At 37.7% G+C, this 19442-nt stretch overlaps 2 protein-coding genes across 2 annotated transcripts; both read right to left on the bottom strand.

Moving 5' to 3' along the window:
* Window positions 1–502: 502 nt before the first annotated feature.
* Window positions 503–3033, bottom strand: LOC136771947 (sulfotransferase 6B1-like). The gene is made up of 6 exons (XM_066724534.1): window positions 2803–3033; window positions 2384–2592; window positions 2125–2251; window positions 1670–1764; window positions 1346–1532; window positions 503–1019 (listed from the first exon to the last, which is right to left on the bottom strand). Exons 1-6 carry the CDS (start codon window positions 2939–2941, stop codon window positions 898–900), a joined length of 879 nt encoding a protein of 292 aa, XP_066580631.1. The 5' UTR covers window positions 2942–3033; the 3' UTR covers window positions 503–897.
* Window positions 3034–10463: 7430 nt separating this feature from the next.
* On the bottom strand, window positions 10464–14709 carry LOC136771937 (sulfotransferase 6B1-like). Its single transcript, XM_066724521.1, has 7 exons — window positions 14610–14709; window positions 12763–13054; window positions 12344–12552; window positions 12084–12210; window positions 11640–11734; window positions 11316–11502; window positions 10464–10989 (listed from the first exon to the last, which is right to left on the bottom strand). The coding sequence occupies exons 2-7, from the start codon at window positions 12899–12901 to the stop codon at window positions 10868–10870; spliced, it is 879 nt and encodes a 292-aa protein (XP_066580618.1). The 5' UTR covers window positions 12902–13054; window positions 14610–14709; the 3' UTR covers window positions 10464–10867.
* Window positions 14710–19442: the final 4733 nt, after the last annotated feature.

Here is a 19442-nt window from a genome sequence, read left to right as displayed (position 1 = left end):
ATTTAAAACACCTCTGATGGGAAAAGAGAAAAGTGTTTGAGTAATTTGGGACAAACCTATATATGTACATGATTTATCTGTGAACAATTATTGGATAAGATATTGTGGAGTATAGAAATGTATGTACTGACTTACTAGTGGTTTGCTGTGTGACTGTTACAATTAGGCAATGTTTTAACAAGCGAAACTTAAGCTGGAAGGAGGTGGGTTGAGCTTGAAAGGTCTTTTGGGTTTTGTTAAGATAGCTACTGTATGTTTTTGTTTGTTTGGTGATGTTCAAATACTTGCTTCGTGAATGAAGGTTTAATAAAGGGCTGGACCAGTTAAACCGTAACCTCTGAATGTTCACTGCATTACCTAAATCACGAAATAGCAATCTGTAAAGATACGTACTAATTCACAGAGAGGACCAAAATATTGTAGCATATATTTTACAAAACACCATTGTCTGATTACTTAAAACTGAAGTCATCAAATTAAAAAAAGAGAAGAAGAAGAAGAATTTAATAGAGGTATTTTTATTGTTATTACTAACAATTCAGAGTAATAAATTACAAAATACACATTAACATTAAGTACAAATGTACCCAAAGTTCAGTAAATATTAAACATGCATAAGAAAGAAGAATGCACATATGATTTATAAAACCAAAATCAATTTACATTGCAGTCACAAATCCCACAAAAACCCATTCATTGTAACAGATTAATATACAGTTCATATAAAGTGTTGGAAGCCATTACAAGATTTACGTTGAATAAATTAGATAAACTTATTGAACATATCAATTTTGTACAATGAAAAGTCAGTTTTGACATTCGATAAGAAAATGAAAATGTGCTTGACAATAATAAATAATGAAAGAACAGCAAAGTGAGTGGATCTGTCCGTCTCCCTCACTGACACTCATATTGAACACAGCTTGCTAATACACTAGAGTTGATCTTCTCTTTAAACAGCACGTCAAACTGGGCGTTCTGCTTGGAGGTGAAATGGTTCTTCCAGTCACCAACGGCACCTGCACAGAGATAGAAATTGGATCCATTTAGGAATCAGACGTCCATTAAAACACTGTGGATTATCTAGACAACAACCTGACATTTTCAAAGTCACATGTCTGTTATTCATCAAACAAATAAGTCAGTAATAAAAGTATGGAGAGATAGAAGTATATTAAATAAATGAATTCCAAGTTCAATCTAAGCTTCCTAGTTTCAGTTGGATTTTTCATAGGGAAGTCACGAATTCTAAATAACAATGTTATTACCAATAAGGCACTTCATTCATCCTGATTATTTACTATGTCAGCCGTGCTGTGTCAGAGGATTGATTAGAGATCCTTACCTTTCCTAAAGATGAGCTTCCTGTCAGCTGTCAGTGCGCACACTGTGTGGTTTGAATTCACTTTCTCCTTCTCTGCTTTTTCCTTCATTTCACTGAATGATGATTTCTTTGAGATGTCCTTGATTTGATCTTCCGTGACACTGATGTTCAGAAATGAACTGATCTCCTTGACATATGTGGGGAGATCCTGGAAACACAAATTTCACAGTTTAGTTTGTGCTCTTTCATTCCTGGTTCAACTGAAAGACATCTGTTGAATGATATTCACTGCTTATTCCAGCTTCATTCACAACTGTGAAAGAAGAAATCTCATTTCAAACTCACCTTCTTCATGGACTCATAATACAAGAAGAGTGTGTTTTCATCATTTTCCTTCTTTTCCCAGCTGAGGACGTGATCAATCCAGGAACCATAAACCACTGCAATGTAAAGAAAGACAAACTGTAATTTGTAATTGTAAATATTATATAGGTAAGTATTAAATAGAGGATATATAAGCAATACTTTCACATTGATTGCTCTACAGGTCATGAAAAACATGTTCAACTGGACTACTTTCTTATCATTAGCTTCTTGTTTTCCTGTGTAAAACACCCCTCTTCCTCTAAAAACAAATTGTCCGCATTCAGGTGAATGAAGAGAACAGCAGAACGGGGGTTAATGGACGTGCTGTGTTTCAGAAGACACTGTGTGTCATTAGAGAGCACCAGTATAACAGGGTCTAGTTTCCTTTTTCAAAACAAAGTTTGTCTATATTAAAGATGTGTCCAAACATTTACCTTCGCCCTTCAGGAACATCTCCAGAAAGGTTGACCATTTGTCAATCTTGGGCAGGTGGGGATTCTGTTGATAGTAATGGAACATAGAGACTGCCGTGTCCTTGGGGTTTCTGATCACATAAATCATCTGTGAAGACAAAAAGAAAGCACAGATATTTACATTTTCATTTACTTCATTTTATATGACTTCTTCTCACAAAACGCTTCATCAGCTGCCCTTAGGACATGTGGGAGAATACAGCAGGACTGGCCAACCTACCTTGCATTTCTTTGTTTTGAACTGCACAGGGACCATGTCACAGTTGAGGTGTGTTGGGATGAGCCTCTTGCTGGGGAGGTTTCTGAGCTCCTGGAATTTGGAGAGATCTCCGAACTCCAGAGACGATGTCAGAGTCACCTGGCTGGTCGTGTTGTTCTCAGTGTGGCAGTTGTACAGATTCCTCAGGATCTCGGCCAGCCAGTGTGTCCCTATGAAGAGAACAGAGCGTCAGCAATCAATCAGAAACAGGTCTAGTGCTCCAGTACTGTGGCTAAATCTAATGTCTCATGTAGTTCATGTGGTGCTTTTCCATTCGTCAGGACTCATCATTAAAATGACAAGAGTTTACATAATTATTTGTTGTGATTTAAAAGATAAAATAATCTTTAAAGAGTCATTGTAAATTGTAATGTTCTTACCGGATTTGGGATAAGACACTAGCAGCACATCATCTTCTCTGGCCTCAAAGTCATCCAGGGACTGTAGCAGCTCTGTGGAGGCTCTGGTGGAGAAAGGGATTCCTCTGAATCTGTGGACCAGCTCTGTCTGTTCTGGCATCTTGAGATGGATGTTTCCTCACAGTTAGTGTCTCTGGATGGACTGTGACTAGCTAGGTATTGATCTGGAGATCTTCCTGCCCTTATATATCCCTCAGTGAAGTGAAAAATGGAGCTGCGCATTCTGACGTCACAAATGAGTGTCGTATTGTCTCTGAGGAAGCAGAAGGAAATGGTGCATTTAGCAAGAGTGTAAATGAAGAAACATTGTGAGATAGATTTCCAAAACAAACTCCATACTAGTTACACTCATGGACTGGATCCAATGCATCAGGAATAAATACATGTTTAAATTATATCCCTGACAAGCAAAAGAGAATCAATGTTGTGCTTCCCAAGATTGAAAAGAGTCATTAAACTGTCTAACATTCCAATGTGTAATCATGAGAATATCTTTAAGAGCGCTAATCTGGCCCACAGAGTTGTTGTTTTGTTGAATTCAACAACTGACTACGATCAAATTGTAATCAATAATACAAAATGTATCTATTCACTTTCAAAACCAGACAATATGTATTTTTACAAACGTTTCTAATGCTTTGTGTAACATTTAATGACGAAAGTATGTTTTCCTTTTTAGCTCATGTTCTGTGAGTGATGAATAGCTGTCAAAGAAACTTAACCTGAATTAAACTGAAAATATTTGTTGTAATGATTATTTACAATTCATTTAATAAAATCTATACTTCTGTCAACTGACAGCGTGATGTTCCTGAATTTATACATTTTTGGTGCATTATATTTGAATGTATTAGACTTCAAATACAGTAAACATAGATTAATCTGACTTTGTATGTATTGTGTTTTCATGAACTAATAGTAAAACTATTATCATTCCATTCAATGTTGAAAGTTTCTGTTAATATCAGAAAGAGAGTTTAGGTCACTTCCAATAGGAACTGGAATTAGTGACAATATTTTGAAATTAATGAAATTGATCATTTCCATTTCCAATCCTTTCAATTCCAATTAAATTTGAACAAATCAGTTGCACTGAATTGCTTGAATAAATCAACCATTTCACCCATTTGTATTCTAAGTTGAATTAAAATTATTTTTATATTTAATACTATATATTTATCGCAATGTACTAATGCATGATACTTATATTTAAAATCTTAACTACATTTTTTGCATTTTAAACTTTATGGTAATCCTGGTGAAGTCTGGTCTAATAATAACATATTCAAAATATTCAAGGTGAACCAGCCCTGAGGTTTTCATAATATTTAGGTATCCCATGATATACATATGTACATTGTAATACAATTATATAATATTTCTACTTTACATTATGGTATGGTTAAGATAAGAAAATATAAATATGTATATTCAAATTAAGAACACAACAACATAGTAAGATGTGTACATGACATGAATGCAAGTCTGTATATTTAATTGCACAACTTGTTAGGTTTTATGGGTTGGAATTAGAGTTTAACTTTTATGGATGGAAGTAGAGTTGACTTTCAACAAATAGTTATGGAGCAGGAATTCAATTTTAATTGAAAAATGAATAATTTGAATTGAGAATAGCAATTGGTGCATTTTCTGGTCAGAAACGGTATTGGAAAGTAATTGGCAAAGAAATGCCAGAAACCCTCAGTCATTGACCACAGACACAGTCAGGAAACGACACGTCATGGAACAATTTCCCTTTTTCAATAGAGAGGTAGTTCCCGGTTTTCTCACGCTCATTTCTAGACAGTTTTTTCTATCTGAAATAATGGCATCAAATTTACATAAAACATATGGGGGTGATGATATAGTTAAATAATCAGGAGTAAAGTATCTGCTAAGATCCTTTGGGAATGGAAGGTTTTAGCAAAAACAAACGGTGAATTTATGAAGTGTTAAGTGCTAGAATTGACACTTTACCAAACACCTCTGGAAAAAGACTCGAGGGACAGACACATATAGGGATTATAAGAGATATGTGTACACAAGGGGGAAGATGAGGAATTACAGCTAAAATTATGTAACTGCATACGTTTAAAATTACCTTTGCTTTAAATGCTGAAAGTTGTACAAAGATGGGAATATTATAGTAGTAGGCAGATGACTGAATTGCCCAGTTTTCACCGGTTTGTCCAGTTGAGGTCTCACATTCCAAAATAGACAGCTGGTTGTCTAGATGGGAAAAGCAGAATTTGGCATTGTATAAATTGAGCAATAATATCAATATCAGGACATAAGTCGATGTGTTCTGAAGTCATTGATATCTGAGTGTCTCTGCTGTGATGCAGGACCCCTATAGGAACATTGCATCACAGCATCCTGGCTGCACAAACAATATTACATCACAAACACATTATATCACAACATTGTCAGTAGTAATGTACAGCATTGCACTTTGCTTCAGCATCTATCTGTCAGCTGAGTCAGCTGTTGGGTTAAACATTGTTAACCATATTATACTAGTAATGAATACATTTCATCATGTTAATGTAGCTGGTTCTCATTATTATTTGTGTGGCTATGCTTTGATCTAATACTTAGTCTAGTATTGCATCACCTTGTAGCTTTACAGGAAAATAAATGGTTGAAATATAGATTAAGAACTGATTACTTAGGGAAGCATTGACAGAAAAATGCCATTGTCCATTGTGAAGAATCACCTTCCAACTGAACATGAGACACGTCCCTTAGTCAATTATGTCAATCATGTCTTCTCTTAATGTGGTTGATCAGCCATGTTGGTAGAGTCACCATTCAAAAAGACAAGGATGGTAGTGAATCCATGAACCAGGAACTGTTTATTGGAGTATAGCCAGCCAGGCATCAGGTACAAACAAAACAATAATAATACAAATAAATAAAAATGAAAACAAATACTAATTTCAAGCAAAAAAGGTAGCTGCTCTACTATTTGAAAAAGAACCATTGGCGTAAACAGTTCATCATAACTCATATGAGAGTCTCCATTACTAAATGCCTCCCGTCTGATCTTAACCTTGGTCCTTACATACCCACCCTTCCCTTGATGGATCAAAGCAAAAGTATAGGATACAGAGTGAACTATTAATGAACAGTAATCTACACTTTCCTACAGCTACAGATTACATTTAAATATATAAATACAGATGTAATTTAAATAACTTTCATGATGTCACAATTTAGTGGTTAAAATCAGGGTTTACCTATAGTAATTATTATAAACCCATTTCCCTTTAACGCTGCCATAGTACAACAGGAACATTCATTATAGTGCGGAGACGCCGCTCTGTGGCTATAGACTGCAATTGCGGCTTCTCCCCAGACTGGTAAGAGAGGCATAAACCTGCAGTGTGCATCTCAAAACTAAAGGCATAGGAAAGCTTTGTGTACTTTCTTTAAACCTCAAACCTGAGTGACCGCCAGTTCCCAAGTTCATCAAGTTGGATCACCACCCACAGCAATGAGACGTAAGGGAAGACACATTGATCACTGGTGTAGATCGCATTAGTGAAATAGGAAGGGACAAAGAAAACAGTGGGTAAACAATGCTGGAAATGAGCATTTGTCTATGCTCTTCAGTACCAAAATGAAAAGGAGGATTGTGAATTTGCTAGCAATAACAAACAGTTGACATGTTTCATGAATAAGAACATGGCGCAATATGTGCGCATTATTACCAGTCGGGGGATGACTCCCGTTCATCACATCCGTTATCAAAGTGTTATGTTGTTTTTTCTGAAGCCAGGCCCGCCACCTCAAATCACAACATTTGTCTACAGAATAATAATATTTTACGACAACGCTACAGAGTCCAACAAGCAGAATGCACGTTTTATTGAAAATGTACAGCTGGATGGGTAATTCTTATTTAACCTTTGTCAAAGGTTAACATTTTTTATTGAAATAAATAATTGAAATACATACAATTCCCATAAAAAAAACCATGTGGATTGAATGGAGTTTATTTAAATATATTAATTTGATTAATAGAAAATAAAAATGGCCGCCTAGACGCGCACTGCCTCACCCAGAGTCGCTGGTGATGAATAAGCTCTTGAGCACCTGAGCTGCAGGACTGCCCTGACAGGCCGGGCTCCTGCATGAACACAGGAAGCCAGAACACCTAGCCTGTTGGGTGTGTAGGAGCTGGAGGTGAGCAGGTGTGAGAGGAACAAAGGTGAGAATCAGACTCAAGACAAGGGTGTGACCTTTTGCTAACGATGGCATAAATGGGGCTTTTGAGCGATGGAAACAATTGAAACGATTGATTCGGAAAGAGATTCAAGCTTTCTAAACATCGCACCACAGTGACATCTGGTGGCCAGATGTTGTACTATAAAACCACGGTTGCCGGGCAATCTTGATCCAATCAATGAAACTACTGATGAAACTGCTGAAGGAATAAGGGGTTCGTTATGACACCAGACAGGGTTACAAACCATCACATCAGAAACTAAGCTAAACTGTCAGATCAGTTTTGTATATCACAAATTTTTGTTCAGAAACTGTTTTTGCACTTTTTGGTTCTTCAATAAAAGAACTATGAAATAGCTGAATATGAAATGACCTATTAGTAATGCATTTCGCTGTTAATACTAGAACCACCAGAGTCACTTTTTGTGTGGCTTTTTCAAATTAAAAAGTATATTTCTCTGCGTATGTGAATTTCTCCCGCATATCCATTCTTATATGTTACTAAATATTTGAATTAAATATATAAGGTGTTTCAGTTGTAAACTCCTCAAACTCTATCTGCGGTAGGCTATACTGAATATAATCTGTCTGAAAATCTGGGTTTTGTAATAAAATTAGTAATTGTGAATCATGTTGATTGTTGAAACACATGATTTTCTATAATCCATATATTCATATATTATAATAATAATGTATTTTATTAGCAGATTTGCACCTGATAATACCTCTCTTTTAACTTCCCTTTGGAATTCAATCTTGATCAGGTCTCTGAATCAATTACATAGGGTACTGTAGTGTAGAAAAGTGCATTTTCAGCATTGATGGATGCAGTTGTAATACAGACAGCGACATTTCAAAGCTCTTTCACTTTGCAAAAGAAGTTCTATTTCAGTCTTATGCTTCTGTAGGCCTGGTTATTTTGTATGTTTTATAATTGTACTGCTACAGTTCATCCGGAAAGTATTCACAGCGCTTCACTTTTTCCACATTTTGTGATGTTACAGCCTTATTCCAAAATGGATTACATTCATTATTTTCCTCAAAATTCTACAAACAATACCCCATAATGACAACTTGAAAGAAGTTTGTTTGAAATATTTGCAAATTTATTAAAAATAAAAAACAAAAAAAGCACATGTACATAAGTATTCACAGCTTTTGCCATGACACTCAAAATTGAGCTCAGGTGCATCCTGTTTCCACTGATCATCCTTGAGATGTTTCTACAACTTGATTGGAGTCCACCTGTGGTAAAATCAGTTGATTGGACATGATATGGAAAGGCACACAGCTGTCTATATAAGGTCCCACAGTTAACAGTGCATGTCAGAGCACAAACCAAGCCATGAAGTCCAAGGAATTGTCTGTAGACCTCCGAGACAGGATTGTATCGAGGCACAGATCTGCGGAAGGGTACAGAAAAATGTCTGCAGCATTGAAGGTCCCAATGAGCACAGTGGCCTCCATCATCCGTAAATGGAAGAAGTTTGGAACCACCAGGACTCTTCCTAGAGCTGTTTTTCAGCGGCAGGAACTGGGAGACTAGTCAGGATCGAGAGAAAGATGAATGCAGCAATGTACAGAGACCTCCTTGATGAAAACCTGCTCCAGAGCGCTCTGGACCTCAGCCTGGGGCGAAGGTTCATCTTCCAACAGGACAACGATCCTAAGCACACAGCCAAGATAATAAAGTAGTGGCTACAGGACAACTCTGTGAATGTCCTTGAGTGGCCCAGCCAGAGCCCAGACTTGAACCCGATTGAACATCTCTGGAGAGATCTGAAAATGTCTGTGACCGACGCTCCCCATCCAAACTGATGGAGCTTGAGAGGTCCTTCAAACGGCCCAAAAGTAGGTGTGCCAAGCTTGTAGCATCATACTCAAAAAGACTTGAGGCTGTAATTGATGCCAAAGGTTCTTCAACAAAGCATTGAGCAAAGTCTGTGAATACATTTGCAAGGAATTCAAACAAACTTCTTTCACGTTGTCATTATGGGGTATAATGGGGTATGTTTGTAGAATTCTGAGGAAAATAATGAATTTAATCCATTTTGGAATAAGGCTGTAACATAACAAAATGTGGAAAAAGTGAAGTGCTGTGAATACCTACCGGATGCACTGTAAGTCTGCTAAGATATGTGCATACTGATTTCCATACCATTGTACACATTGTGTAAAGTTAATTTTCATATTTATGTATGTGTGCTTGTTTTGACAAAATAAGGAAAACACTAAATTGTCAATGTAAATGCAGTGTTTTGGCCATGAAAATGTTGTGATATTCATAGGTAAAAAAGTTTTATCCAACTCTTTGTTTTTCATTTTTGTCTCACAGCTGTTTCATAAAGGAGCTGAACATCATTCAATATTATTATTGTATTATACATCATTATTTAAATACTCAACAAAAACAATGATTTGGTCTGTCGAAAAACGTAGCTCAAAATCTCTGAAATCCATTAAATTAAGCAGATTTTGACTCAAACATATCTTTGCTTCACTACCACATATCACTATGGGACACATCCAGTGAAAAATCACACATTAATCAACATTATACAGGCAACCTGGACGCAGTTTCCGGTGCTTTGCCAATGACAGAGATGCATTTTGGTGGAGCTCTGTAATTGAAATGGGTGAGCATGTACAACATTCGATTAGTGCACCTGCTACAAATATGCGTCTTCAGTGGAAATAAGCCGTTTCTGCCACTGATGTAGGAGATTGTAGGTGAATGCAAGTCTCCTGTTGTGACGTCCGAATTCATCAATAATATCAACATCAATTAGTTTGAAATCCTTACACAGGTGCACTGGTAGCCCATAAAGTCTTTCTTCAGTCCCAGTGGTGCGCAAATGTGTCTAGAGTAGTTTTAGAACACTTAATGATTGCTTCCCTGTTGCTGTCGTGACTGGTATGATATATAAGTACATTACAGGTGGCATAACCCTCAGCACATTAAGCCTTCTGCATTAAAATATGAGCCCAAATGGTCTAGTGGGTAATGCAGTACTAAGGCGCTTGGAGGTGCGTGGGTCGAATTCCTAGCAGGGATCTCCGTCTGGACTTATTTCTTTCAAAACTGTGTCCCCTTCCTAAATACGCCACTGGCTGGCACTGCTGGACGAATGAGAGAGAACGAATTGCACATGGAGTGGAGGAATGAAATGTTAGAGACTAGAGCTAGAATGTGGGACATGACAACCTCTGGTGGTGAATTGGTGACGTGTGGGGTGAAGAAATGACAGTTATGAGTAATTTGGGACAAACCTATATATAGAATTCATTTGTAGAACAAGATAGGATGAGATGTATTGTGGCGTATATTTCACACAACAGCATTGTGTGAATAGTGTAAGCTTCAGATAATAAATTAACACAAGAGAAGAACCTGAATTATGAAAAATATATTATTTTGTTCATACTAATAATTCAGATGAATAAAATACAAAAAACATAGAAACCTTCAGTACAAATCTATCTACATTTCAATAAATATTAAAAATGCACAGCCATTAAATATGTACAGTATGTATAATTCACAATACAAAAACACATTAACAATACAGTCACCAATCTGAGAAAAAAACATTCATTGTAACAGATTAATGTATAGTTCATATAAAGTGTTTGAAGGGATATCAAGATTTACGTTGAATAAATAAGATGAACTTAATTAACACATCAATTTTGTACGATAAAAAGTCAGTTTTGACAATCGATCAGAAAATGAAAATGTGCTTGACAATAATAAATAATGAAAGAACAGCAAAGTGAGTGGATCTGTCCGTCTCCCTCACTGACACTCATATTGAACACGGCTTGCTAATACACTAGAGTTGATCTTCTCTTTAAACAGCACGTCAAACTGGGCGTTCTGCTTGGAGGTGAAATGGTTCTTCCAGTCACCAACGGCACCTGCACAGAGACAGAGATTGGATCCAATTAGGAATCAGACGTCCATTAAAATACTGTGGATTATCTAGACAACAACCTGACATTTTCAAAGTCACATGTCTGTTATTCATCAAACAAATTAGTCAGTAATAAAAGTATGGAGCGATAGAAGTATATTAAATAAATTAATTCCAAGTTCAATCTAAACTTCCTAGTTTCAGTTGGATTTTTCTTAGGGAAGTAATCAAATCTAAATAACAATGTTATTACCATTAAGGCACTTCATTAATCCTGATAATTTCCTATTTCAGCCCTGCTGTGTCAGAGGATTGATTAGAGATCCTTACCTTTCCTAAAGATGAGCTTCCTGTCAGCTGTCAGTGCGCACACTGTGTGGTTTGAATTCACTTTCTCCTTCTCTGCTTTTTCCTTCATTTCACTGAATGATGATTTCTTTGAGATGTCCTTGATTTGATCTTCCGTGACACTGATGTTCAGAAATGAACTGATCTCCTTGACATATGTGGGGAGATCCTGGAAACACAAATTTCACAGTTTAGTTTGTGCTCTTTCATTCCTGGTTCAACTGAAAGACATCTGTTGAATGATATTCACTGCTTATTCCAGCTTCATTCACAACTGTGAAAGAAGAAATCTCATTTCAAACTCACCTTCTTCATGGACTCATAATACAAGAAGAGTGTGTTTTCATCATTTTCCTTCTTCTCCCAGCTGAGGACGTGATCAATCCAGGAACCATAAACCACTGCAATGTAAAGAAAGACAAACTAATTGTAAATATTATATAGGTAAGTATTAAATAGAGGATATATAAGCAATACTTTCACATTGATTGCTCTACAGGTCATGAAAAACATGTTCAACTGGACTACTTTCTTATCATTAGCTTCTTGTTTTCCTGTGTAAAACACCCCTCTTCCTCTAGAAACAAATTGTCCGCATTCAGGTGAATGAAGAGAACAGCAGAACGGGGGTTTATGGACGTGCTGTGTTTCAGAAGACACTGTGTCATTAGAGAGCACCAGTATAACAGGGTCTAGTTTCCTTTTTCAAAACAAAGTTTGTCTATATTAAAGATGTGTCCAAACATTTACCTTCGCCCTTCAGGAACATCTCCAGAAAGGTTGACCATTTGTCAATCTTGGGCAGGTGGGGATTCTGTTGATAGTAATGGAACATAGAGACTGCCGTGTCCTTGGGGTTTCTGATCACATAAATCATCTGTGAAGACAAAAAGAAAGCACAGATATTTACATTTTCATTTCACTTCACTTCATTTCACTTCTTCTCACAAAACGCTTCATCAGCTGCCCTTAGGACATGTGGGAGAATACAGCAGGACTGGCCAACCTACCTTGCATTTCTTTGTTTTGAACTGCACGGGGACCATGTCACAGTTGAGGTGTGTTGGGATGAGCCTCTTGCTGGGGAGGTTTCTGATCTCCTGGAATTTGGAGAGATCTCCGAACTCCAGAGACGATGTCAGAGTCACCTGGCTGGTCGTGTTGTTCTCAGTGTGGCAGTTGTACAGATTCCTCAGGATCTCGGCCAGCCAGTGTGTCCCTATGAAGAGAACAGAGCGTCAGCAATCAATCAGAAACAGGTCTAGTGCTCCAGTACTGTGGCTAAATCTAATGTCTCATGTAGTTCATGTGGTGCTTTTCCATTCGTCAGGACTCATCATTAAAATGACAAGAGTTTACATCATTATTTGTTGTGATTTAAAAGATGAAATAATCTTTAAAGAGTCATTGTAAATTGTAATGTTCTTACCTGATTTGGGATAAGACACTAGCAGCACATCATCTTCTCTGGCCTCAAAGTCATCCAGGGACTGTAGCAGCTCTGTGGAGGCTCTGGTGGAGAAAGGGATTCCTCTGAATCTGTGGACCAGCTCTGTCTGTTCTGGCATCTTGAGATGGATGTTTCCTCACAGTTAGTGTCTCTGGATGGACTGTGACTAGCTAGGTATTGATCTGGAGATCTTCCTGCCCTTATATATCCCTCAGTGAAGTGGAAAATGGAGCTGCGCATTCTGACGTCACAAATGAGTGTCGTATTGTCTCTGAGGAAGCAGAAGGAAATGGTGCATTTAGCAAGAGTGTAAATGAAGAAACATTGTGAGAGAGATTTCCAAAACAAACTCCATACTAGTTACACTCATTGACTGGATTTAATGTGTAAGGAATAAAGTCAGGAAATGACACGCCACGGAACAATTTCCCTTTCTCAATAGAAACACAGTTCTCGGTTTTCTCACACTCACTTCAAGACTATAATTTCTAGACCTTGTCTTCATGAAAATCTGAAATAATGTCATCAACTTGACATGAAATATTGGCCAATATTAACTACCTGCAGAAATTACCAGTATTGAAGTGATGGTGTAGTTCTATGACCAGGTCTAAAACCAGACTGAAAAGACTCCAAAATATTTTCCCTGGATATGAACTGTTCTGAATTCAAATCAACACATAATTCCTTCAGCTGGTTTGTGATAGCCAATTTAAGTTTACATCACTCACAATGAGAACCTCTGAATTGAATTAAATAGTGGCTATTACATCCAAAAAATTATTTACAGTTCAAGGCACAGCCGAGGGTGGACAATAAACTCCAAATACTACTGTATTGTCAGAAGCCTGGTTGGATTCTTAAGACCAGACTTTCATATTGTTTTGAGAACTGAGGAGGAAACTAGCAAGGACACACTAAAGCAACTTTTAACACAGATCGCTACACCTGCACATCTGTCTCTTCAATCAGCTCTGTTCACATTAAAACCATCCAGAGACACATCAAAATTGGAAAGAGATTTCTTTAACCATGACTCTGCAATAACAAGAATGTCCGAGTTGGCCTGTTGTGACTATATATTAGTTAAGTACATTTTTGGAAGCAAGCTTCAGATATTCAGGTGAAGAAACCCAAGACCACACAGAGTATTAAAGTAATCTGGAGACTATATTAAATTAACACCAGTACTAGTGACATTTTTGGAAATGTCTGTTTCCACAAGAGATTGCGGGAAGCAGAGGTTTGCTCCGTGCTGCAATACACCAAAAGAGTTATACACCAAAAAATATTGTTTATTACTACGATGAATGTATCGTGTTCGACAAGTGATCCCAAGCTCATGACACAGAGCATATGTGGTAGAGTCAAAACGAGCTGAAGAGTTCAGATTTGGCAGCTGATATGATATGAGTATGAGTATTTTAATGCCACCTCTAATTTATTTCCTTAGAGTTAAAATAATAGATTAACCAAAAAGTGAATGTGATGAATCCAAAGGACAGCATTATTGCCGGCAGCCGTATAAAATGAAGAAAACTCCAGTGAGCGACCAACAACTACTTACGAGAACCAAGACATGAATCTATCCGTACCACAACCATAATCACATTAGCCAGACCAATATGCTCAACAACCACTAAGCCCACAAATATGAGAGGGAGTGGAGACTCACTCACTAATTGTGGTGGAAAAGGTGCACGGCAGAAGGAAGAGTGCTTGCTTTAGGCAACTGGGCTTAAAGTGACTTGATCAAATAAGCAATCTGCTACAGCCTCCTCAATAGTGGTTGAAGGGAACTGGGAACACACAGGGAGAGGACTCACGTCAGGAGGGAAGATCAATTGCAGGGTAAATCCAGAGGTATGCAGGAGAGGACAGGATGATCAGGAAATTGAAGGCTAGAAATGGCAAAGTAGAGGTTTTGGAAGCAAGTTAAAAAGGCAGGGGTAGGGCAGTAGAAGAGTTCCAGTAATTTCCAGAAGAGTATTTGTCACGGGCGGGGCGAGATTGGCCATTAGCGTTAATTGATCACTTATTATTTATTTACTTATTATCACTCTTTTCATGAAATTATTGTGTTGTGCACTGTGTTTATTACTCATGATTGTTTTATTTACGAAGTATGTTTTTTTACTTCCTTATTGTTTCTATTTTCATGGTTAATTTGGTAATTGGGTTATTAATGGTTTAATTGATTAATTGCTTTTGTTGCCATTTAGAGAAAATTGTCCGTTAACAAAGTTTGATACGTTTTCTCTTGAATCCAGGCTGCCCACCATGAATTACAATATGTGTCTAGAGAAATAATGAACATGTTACTTCAACGGTACTGAAGAAGAGCAATACAATTTATGAAAATGTACAGCTGAGTATGAATTCTTGTCCCAGAGGTCCTGAACTCATTTTTATAGAAGCTCCATTGAAAGCATACTTGTGGGGGCATCATCACCTCGTATGGAAACTGTAATGCCCGTGACCGCCGGGCCTTGAGTAGAGTGGTGAGGTCGGCACAGCGCACCATAGGGGTCGCACTGCCAGCCCTCCTGGACATGAACCAGACACGTAGTCTCAGGAAGGCTGCTAGAATCATCACGGACCCCAGTCACCCGAGCCAGCAGTTGTTTACACTACCCCCATCCAGCAGGCAGACACGGTTCAGATGCCTGATGGCCAGGACAGAGAGATGGAAGAATAGCTTTTATCCCCAGGTCATCAGACTGCTGAACCGTTAGCCTGCCTGCCAAGTTCTCCCCACCCCTCCTTTTCTTGCCCTTTCTTGCACTTTTGTTTTTGTTTTAATTGTATTTGACTTGTTACATCAAACTTTGAACAGAACATCTATTTCTCAATACCTTTACACCTCTATTTTAGCTAACTACCACCTAACTGGCTCCACCTCCAAATTCCTCCAAATTCCTAGATCACCTTCCCTTCAATCTTTTGCTATAACCAACACAGCAGTTGTACAGAATTAACTACAATCAAGGCAAACAGAAACAAGATTAGGAATGCTAAGACTGTCTGAAACTAGAAACACAACAAAATAGCTCTCTCTCACCTGTCCTGTGTCTGACTTTGGCAACTCCTAATCACTTCTATTCCTCTGTACATGTAATTGTAGCGCTTACCATAATGTTGCACACAGTACTATACACATAATAACGTGCTCATCAACACAGCCTATAGGGAGGAAGTCAGGGTGCTGATGAAGTGGTGTCAGAGGAACAACCTCTCCCTTAACGTCAAAAAATAACATAAGAACATAAGAAAGATTAAAAATGAGGCCATATCAACCCATCGTGCTGATGGTGTATTACACGAGCCGGCTGAGAGAGCATGCCCCTCTATACATTGATGGGGTGCCGTGGAGAGGGTACAGTGCTTTAAGATCCTGGGTGTGCACATCAGTGAGGACCTCGATTTGTCTGACCACACCAACTCCTAATCTGTAGTTAGTACTGTACACTTAGTACCCATAGGGGTCGCACTGCCAGCCCTCCTGGACATGTACTAGACACGTAGTCTCAGGAAGGTTGCTAGAATCATCACGGACCCCAGTCACCCGAGCCAGCAGTTGTTTACACTACCTCCATCCAGCAGGCAGACACGGTTCAGATGCCTGATGGCCAGGACAGAGAGATGGAAGAATAGCTTTTATCTCCTGGTCATCAGACTGCTGAACCATTAGCCTGCCTGCCAAGTTCTCCCCACCCCTCCTTTTCTTGCCCTTTCTTGCACTTTTGTTTTTGTTTTAATTGTATTTGACTTGTTATATGTCCTAGATTGGTGTACTGCAATGTTGGCGGAGCAAAGGGACACACACATTTCAGTACACCTGCAATAACTTCTGCTATAATGTGTATGTGAATTTGAACGAGATCAAAATGTTATAATGAAAAACTAAGTCTGAAACAGATTTGTCTTAAAATGAGAGAAGAACTGGAAGAATAAGGGAGCCGAAGTCTAGAAGCAAAGTAAAGAAGGTGAAGAAAATAAGATCTAACAGTGAAGAATGAAACCAGTTCATATGATATCAGCACGGCTAAACTTTGCTGCAGGCCAGGGTTACATCCATCATTATGCTGGCGGTCACCAAATTGTATATGCGGTGTTGCTGTCTTACTGTAGTTTTATTTTTAGGCTGTTTAAATGTTCATTTCTGAAATCAACACATAGTACAAGTTATTGCTGCTGTTTTACACATACATAGTTGCTATTCCTGCAGAAAAAGGTCAATTAAAAAAAATAATATTGACTTAATTTACTTCTCATATGAAACTCAAATGTATGTGTGTATGTACATTACATGATGTGCTGTGATGTCAGAATAGAATTCCGAGGTGTTATGATGTCACTGTGTGCAGCCTGTAAGAAGCCCACAGTTGCACTGGCATCAGCTATCGACTTACGCACTTACTACTACTACTACAGCAATTTACTACTTACTGAATTATTTACATACTAATTATTTACTATTTACATAAGTATTTACTTCCTAATTATTTAGTCATAGAATTTACTACTTGTTGAATAATTTACTTCCTAATTATTTAGTCATAGAATTTACTACTTGTTCAATCATTTACTTCCTAATTATTTAGTCATAGAATTTACTACTTGTTGAATCATATACTTCCTAATTATTTAGTCATAGAATTTACTACTCATAGAATAATTTACTTCCTAATTATTTACTCATAGAATTTACTACTTGTTGAATCATTTACTTCCTAATTATTGACTCATAGAATTTACTACTTGTTGAATCATTTACTTCCTAATTATTTAGTCATAGAATTTACTACTTGTTCAATCATTTACTTCCTAATTATTTAGTCATAGAATTTACTACTTGTTGAATCATATACTTCCTAATTATTTAGTCATAGAATTTACTACTCATAGAATAATTTACTTCCGATTTATTTACTCATAGAATTTACTACTTGTTGAATCATTTACTTTCTAATTATTGACTCATAGAATTTACTACTTGTTGAATCATTTACTTCCTAATTATTTAGTCATAGAATTTACTACTTGTTGAATCATTTACTTCCGTATTATTTAGTCATAGAATTTACTACTTGTTGAATCATTTACTTCCTAATTATTTACTCATAGAATTTACTACTTGTTGAATCATTAACTTCCTAATCATTTACTACTTATTGAATCATTTACTTCCTAATTATTTAATACTTATTGAATCATTTACTTTTTAATTATTTACTAATTGAATTTACTACTTACTGAATTATTTAATTAGTATTTACTGATTGAATTTACTATTTACTGAATTATTTATTTCCTAATTATTTACTGATAGAATTTACTGTTAACTGAATTATTTACTTCTTAATTAGTTACGGATTAAATTTACAATTTACTGAACATTTATTGAACGATCTCTGTACATCGAGTTCAGCAATGGGTCAGAAAAACAGTGCCCAGTTTAATTCAAACACCCAGAAAGCTCTGGATGAGAAGCCGCTGCCAGCAAAGAACACCCAGCTGGGTTTTGGCGAAGATGCGGTCATGATGGGAGAGAAGGAGAGGAAGCGCAGGGCAGCAGGCTTACTGGCCTTCATAAACCTCTTCTCTGGCTGCACTGGCAGAAATCCAGGTAAGAGAAATGCTCCTTCCTTCACCGGTGAGTGAGTTTCTCTAGTGATGAATGTGTCCATACATATATTACAATTCTTAACCTGTCATTTCACAATCAGATTGTATTGTTTATTGTAATGTACGACACTAACAATAACGATGATTTGTAAATGAAAATGCTCTGTGATTCCAGGATGCAGTAGCAGCAGTGTTGAGGACAGTATTCAGGAGCCCATCCAGCTTAAGAAATGTCGCCCGGCCCGTGACACCTGGGCGGACAGCGTGAGCTGCAGGGCCCTGGAGAAGCATGTGGATGACAGTAACACCGTGAGTCACTGAGTGCATTACATTGCTTAGGATTATTATAAGGACAATGTCATAGGGTTCTCCTGTATAATGTAACCAGCTATCGTTAAAAGATTAAATAGATCGTCAACATCGAAAAGGTAGCAACTGTCTCATTGTGGCTCCCCTGCTCAACCTCTTTACTCGTTACTGCCAGGGTCTCCAGTATCCCCCTGCTGCCTACAGCCAGGCTTGGAGGAAGCAGTGCGAGCCTTTCCTCCCTACAATAATGGCGGAGGATGACGAGGACCAGCAAGACTCTGACCAGGAGGATGAGCTGGAGGTGGCCTTCCAATATTTCTTTGGCTCCTTGTGGGAGATGACACTGAATGAGGTCTTCCTGCATCAGTGATACTTTGCACAAAAGGCAAACCCAGAGCTGGTGGAAACCACATAATAAAAAGTTTACACCTCACCCTGTCTTGTGATTGTTTTTATTGCCTCATCAATAACAGGCTGATCAACTCTCCAGGACTGTCTGGACACTCCAGGGATTACAGCACAGTGCTGAGACACACCTAGCACAATACACTTCAGATCAATGAACACATGATTGTGCGCAGTACTGAGACATTCAACACAATTATTCATCCGCGTCTGAGATCCCTCTCCAAGCAGAATGGTCCTCTAGTGGCATTACCAGGGGCCGTTCATAATTCAGTAAATGCATTCTTATAAGTGATCAACACAGACCAGAGGCCTTC

This window comes from Amia ocellicauda, chromosome 15 (assembly GCF_036373705.1).
Source record: "Amia ocellicauda isolate fAmiCal2 chromosome 15, fAmiCal2.hap1, whole genome shotgun sequence".
Taxonomy (NCBI): domain Eukaryota; kingdom Metazoa; phylum Chordata; class Actinopteri; order Amiiformes; family Amiidae; genus Amia; species Amia ocellicauda.
Note: the sequence above shows the minus strand (reverse complement) of the source record. Positions and strands in the feature narration are given on the sequence as shown.

What these genes read in the sequence shown, in the direction of transcription:
- LOC136771937 (XM_066724521.1), bottom strand. Translation starts at nt 12,901, where the DNA reads ATGCCAGAACAGACAGAGCTGGTCCACAGATTCAGAGGAATCCCTTTC. An exon ending in AGTGTCTTATCCCAAATCAG is followed by an intron (nt 12,553 to 12,762) that starts GTAAGAACATTA and finishes TTCTCTTCATAG; the next exon opens with GGACACACTGGCTGGCCGAG. An exon ending in GAAGCTCATCTTTAGGAAAG is followed by an intron (nt 10,990 to 11,315) that starts GTAAGGATCTCT and finishes GTCTCTGTGCAG; the next exon opens with GTGCCGTTGGTGACTGGAAG.
- LOC136771947 (XM_066724534.1), bottom strand. Translation starts at nt 2,941, where the DNA reads ATGCCAGAACAGACAGAGCTGGTCCACAGATTCAGAGGAATCCCTTTC. An exon ending in TCAAAACAAAGAAATGCAAG is followed by an intron (nt 2,252 to 2,383) that starts GTAGGTTGGCCA and finishes TTGTCTTCACAG; the next exon opens with ATGATTTATGTGATCAGAAA. An exon ending in ATTATGAGTCCATGAAGAAG is followed by an intron (nt 1,533 to 1,669) that starts GTGAGTTTGAAA and finishes TTGTGTTTCCAG; the next exon opens with GATCTCCCCACATATGTCAA.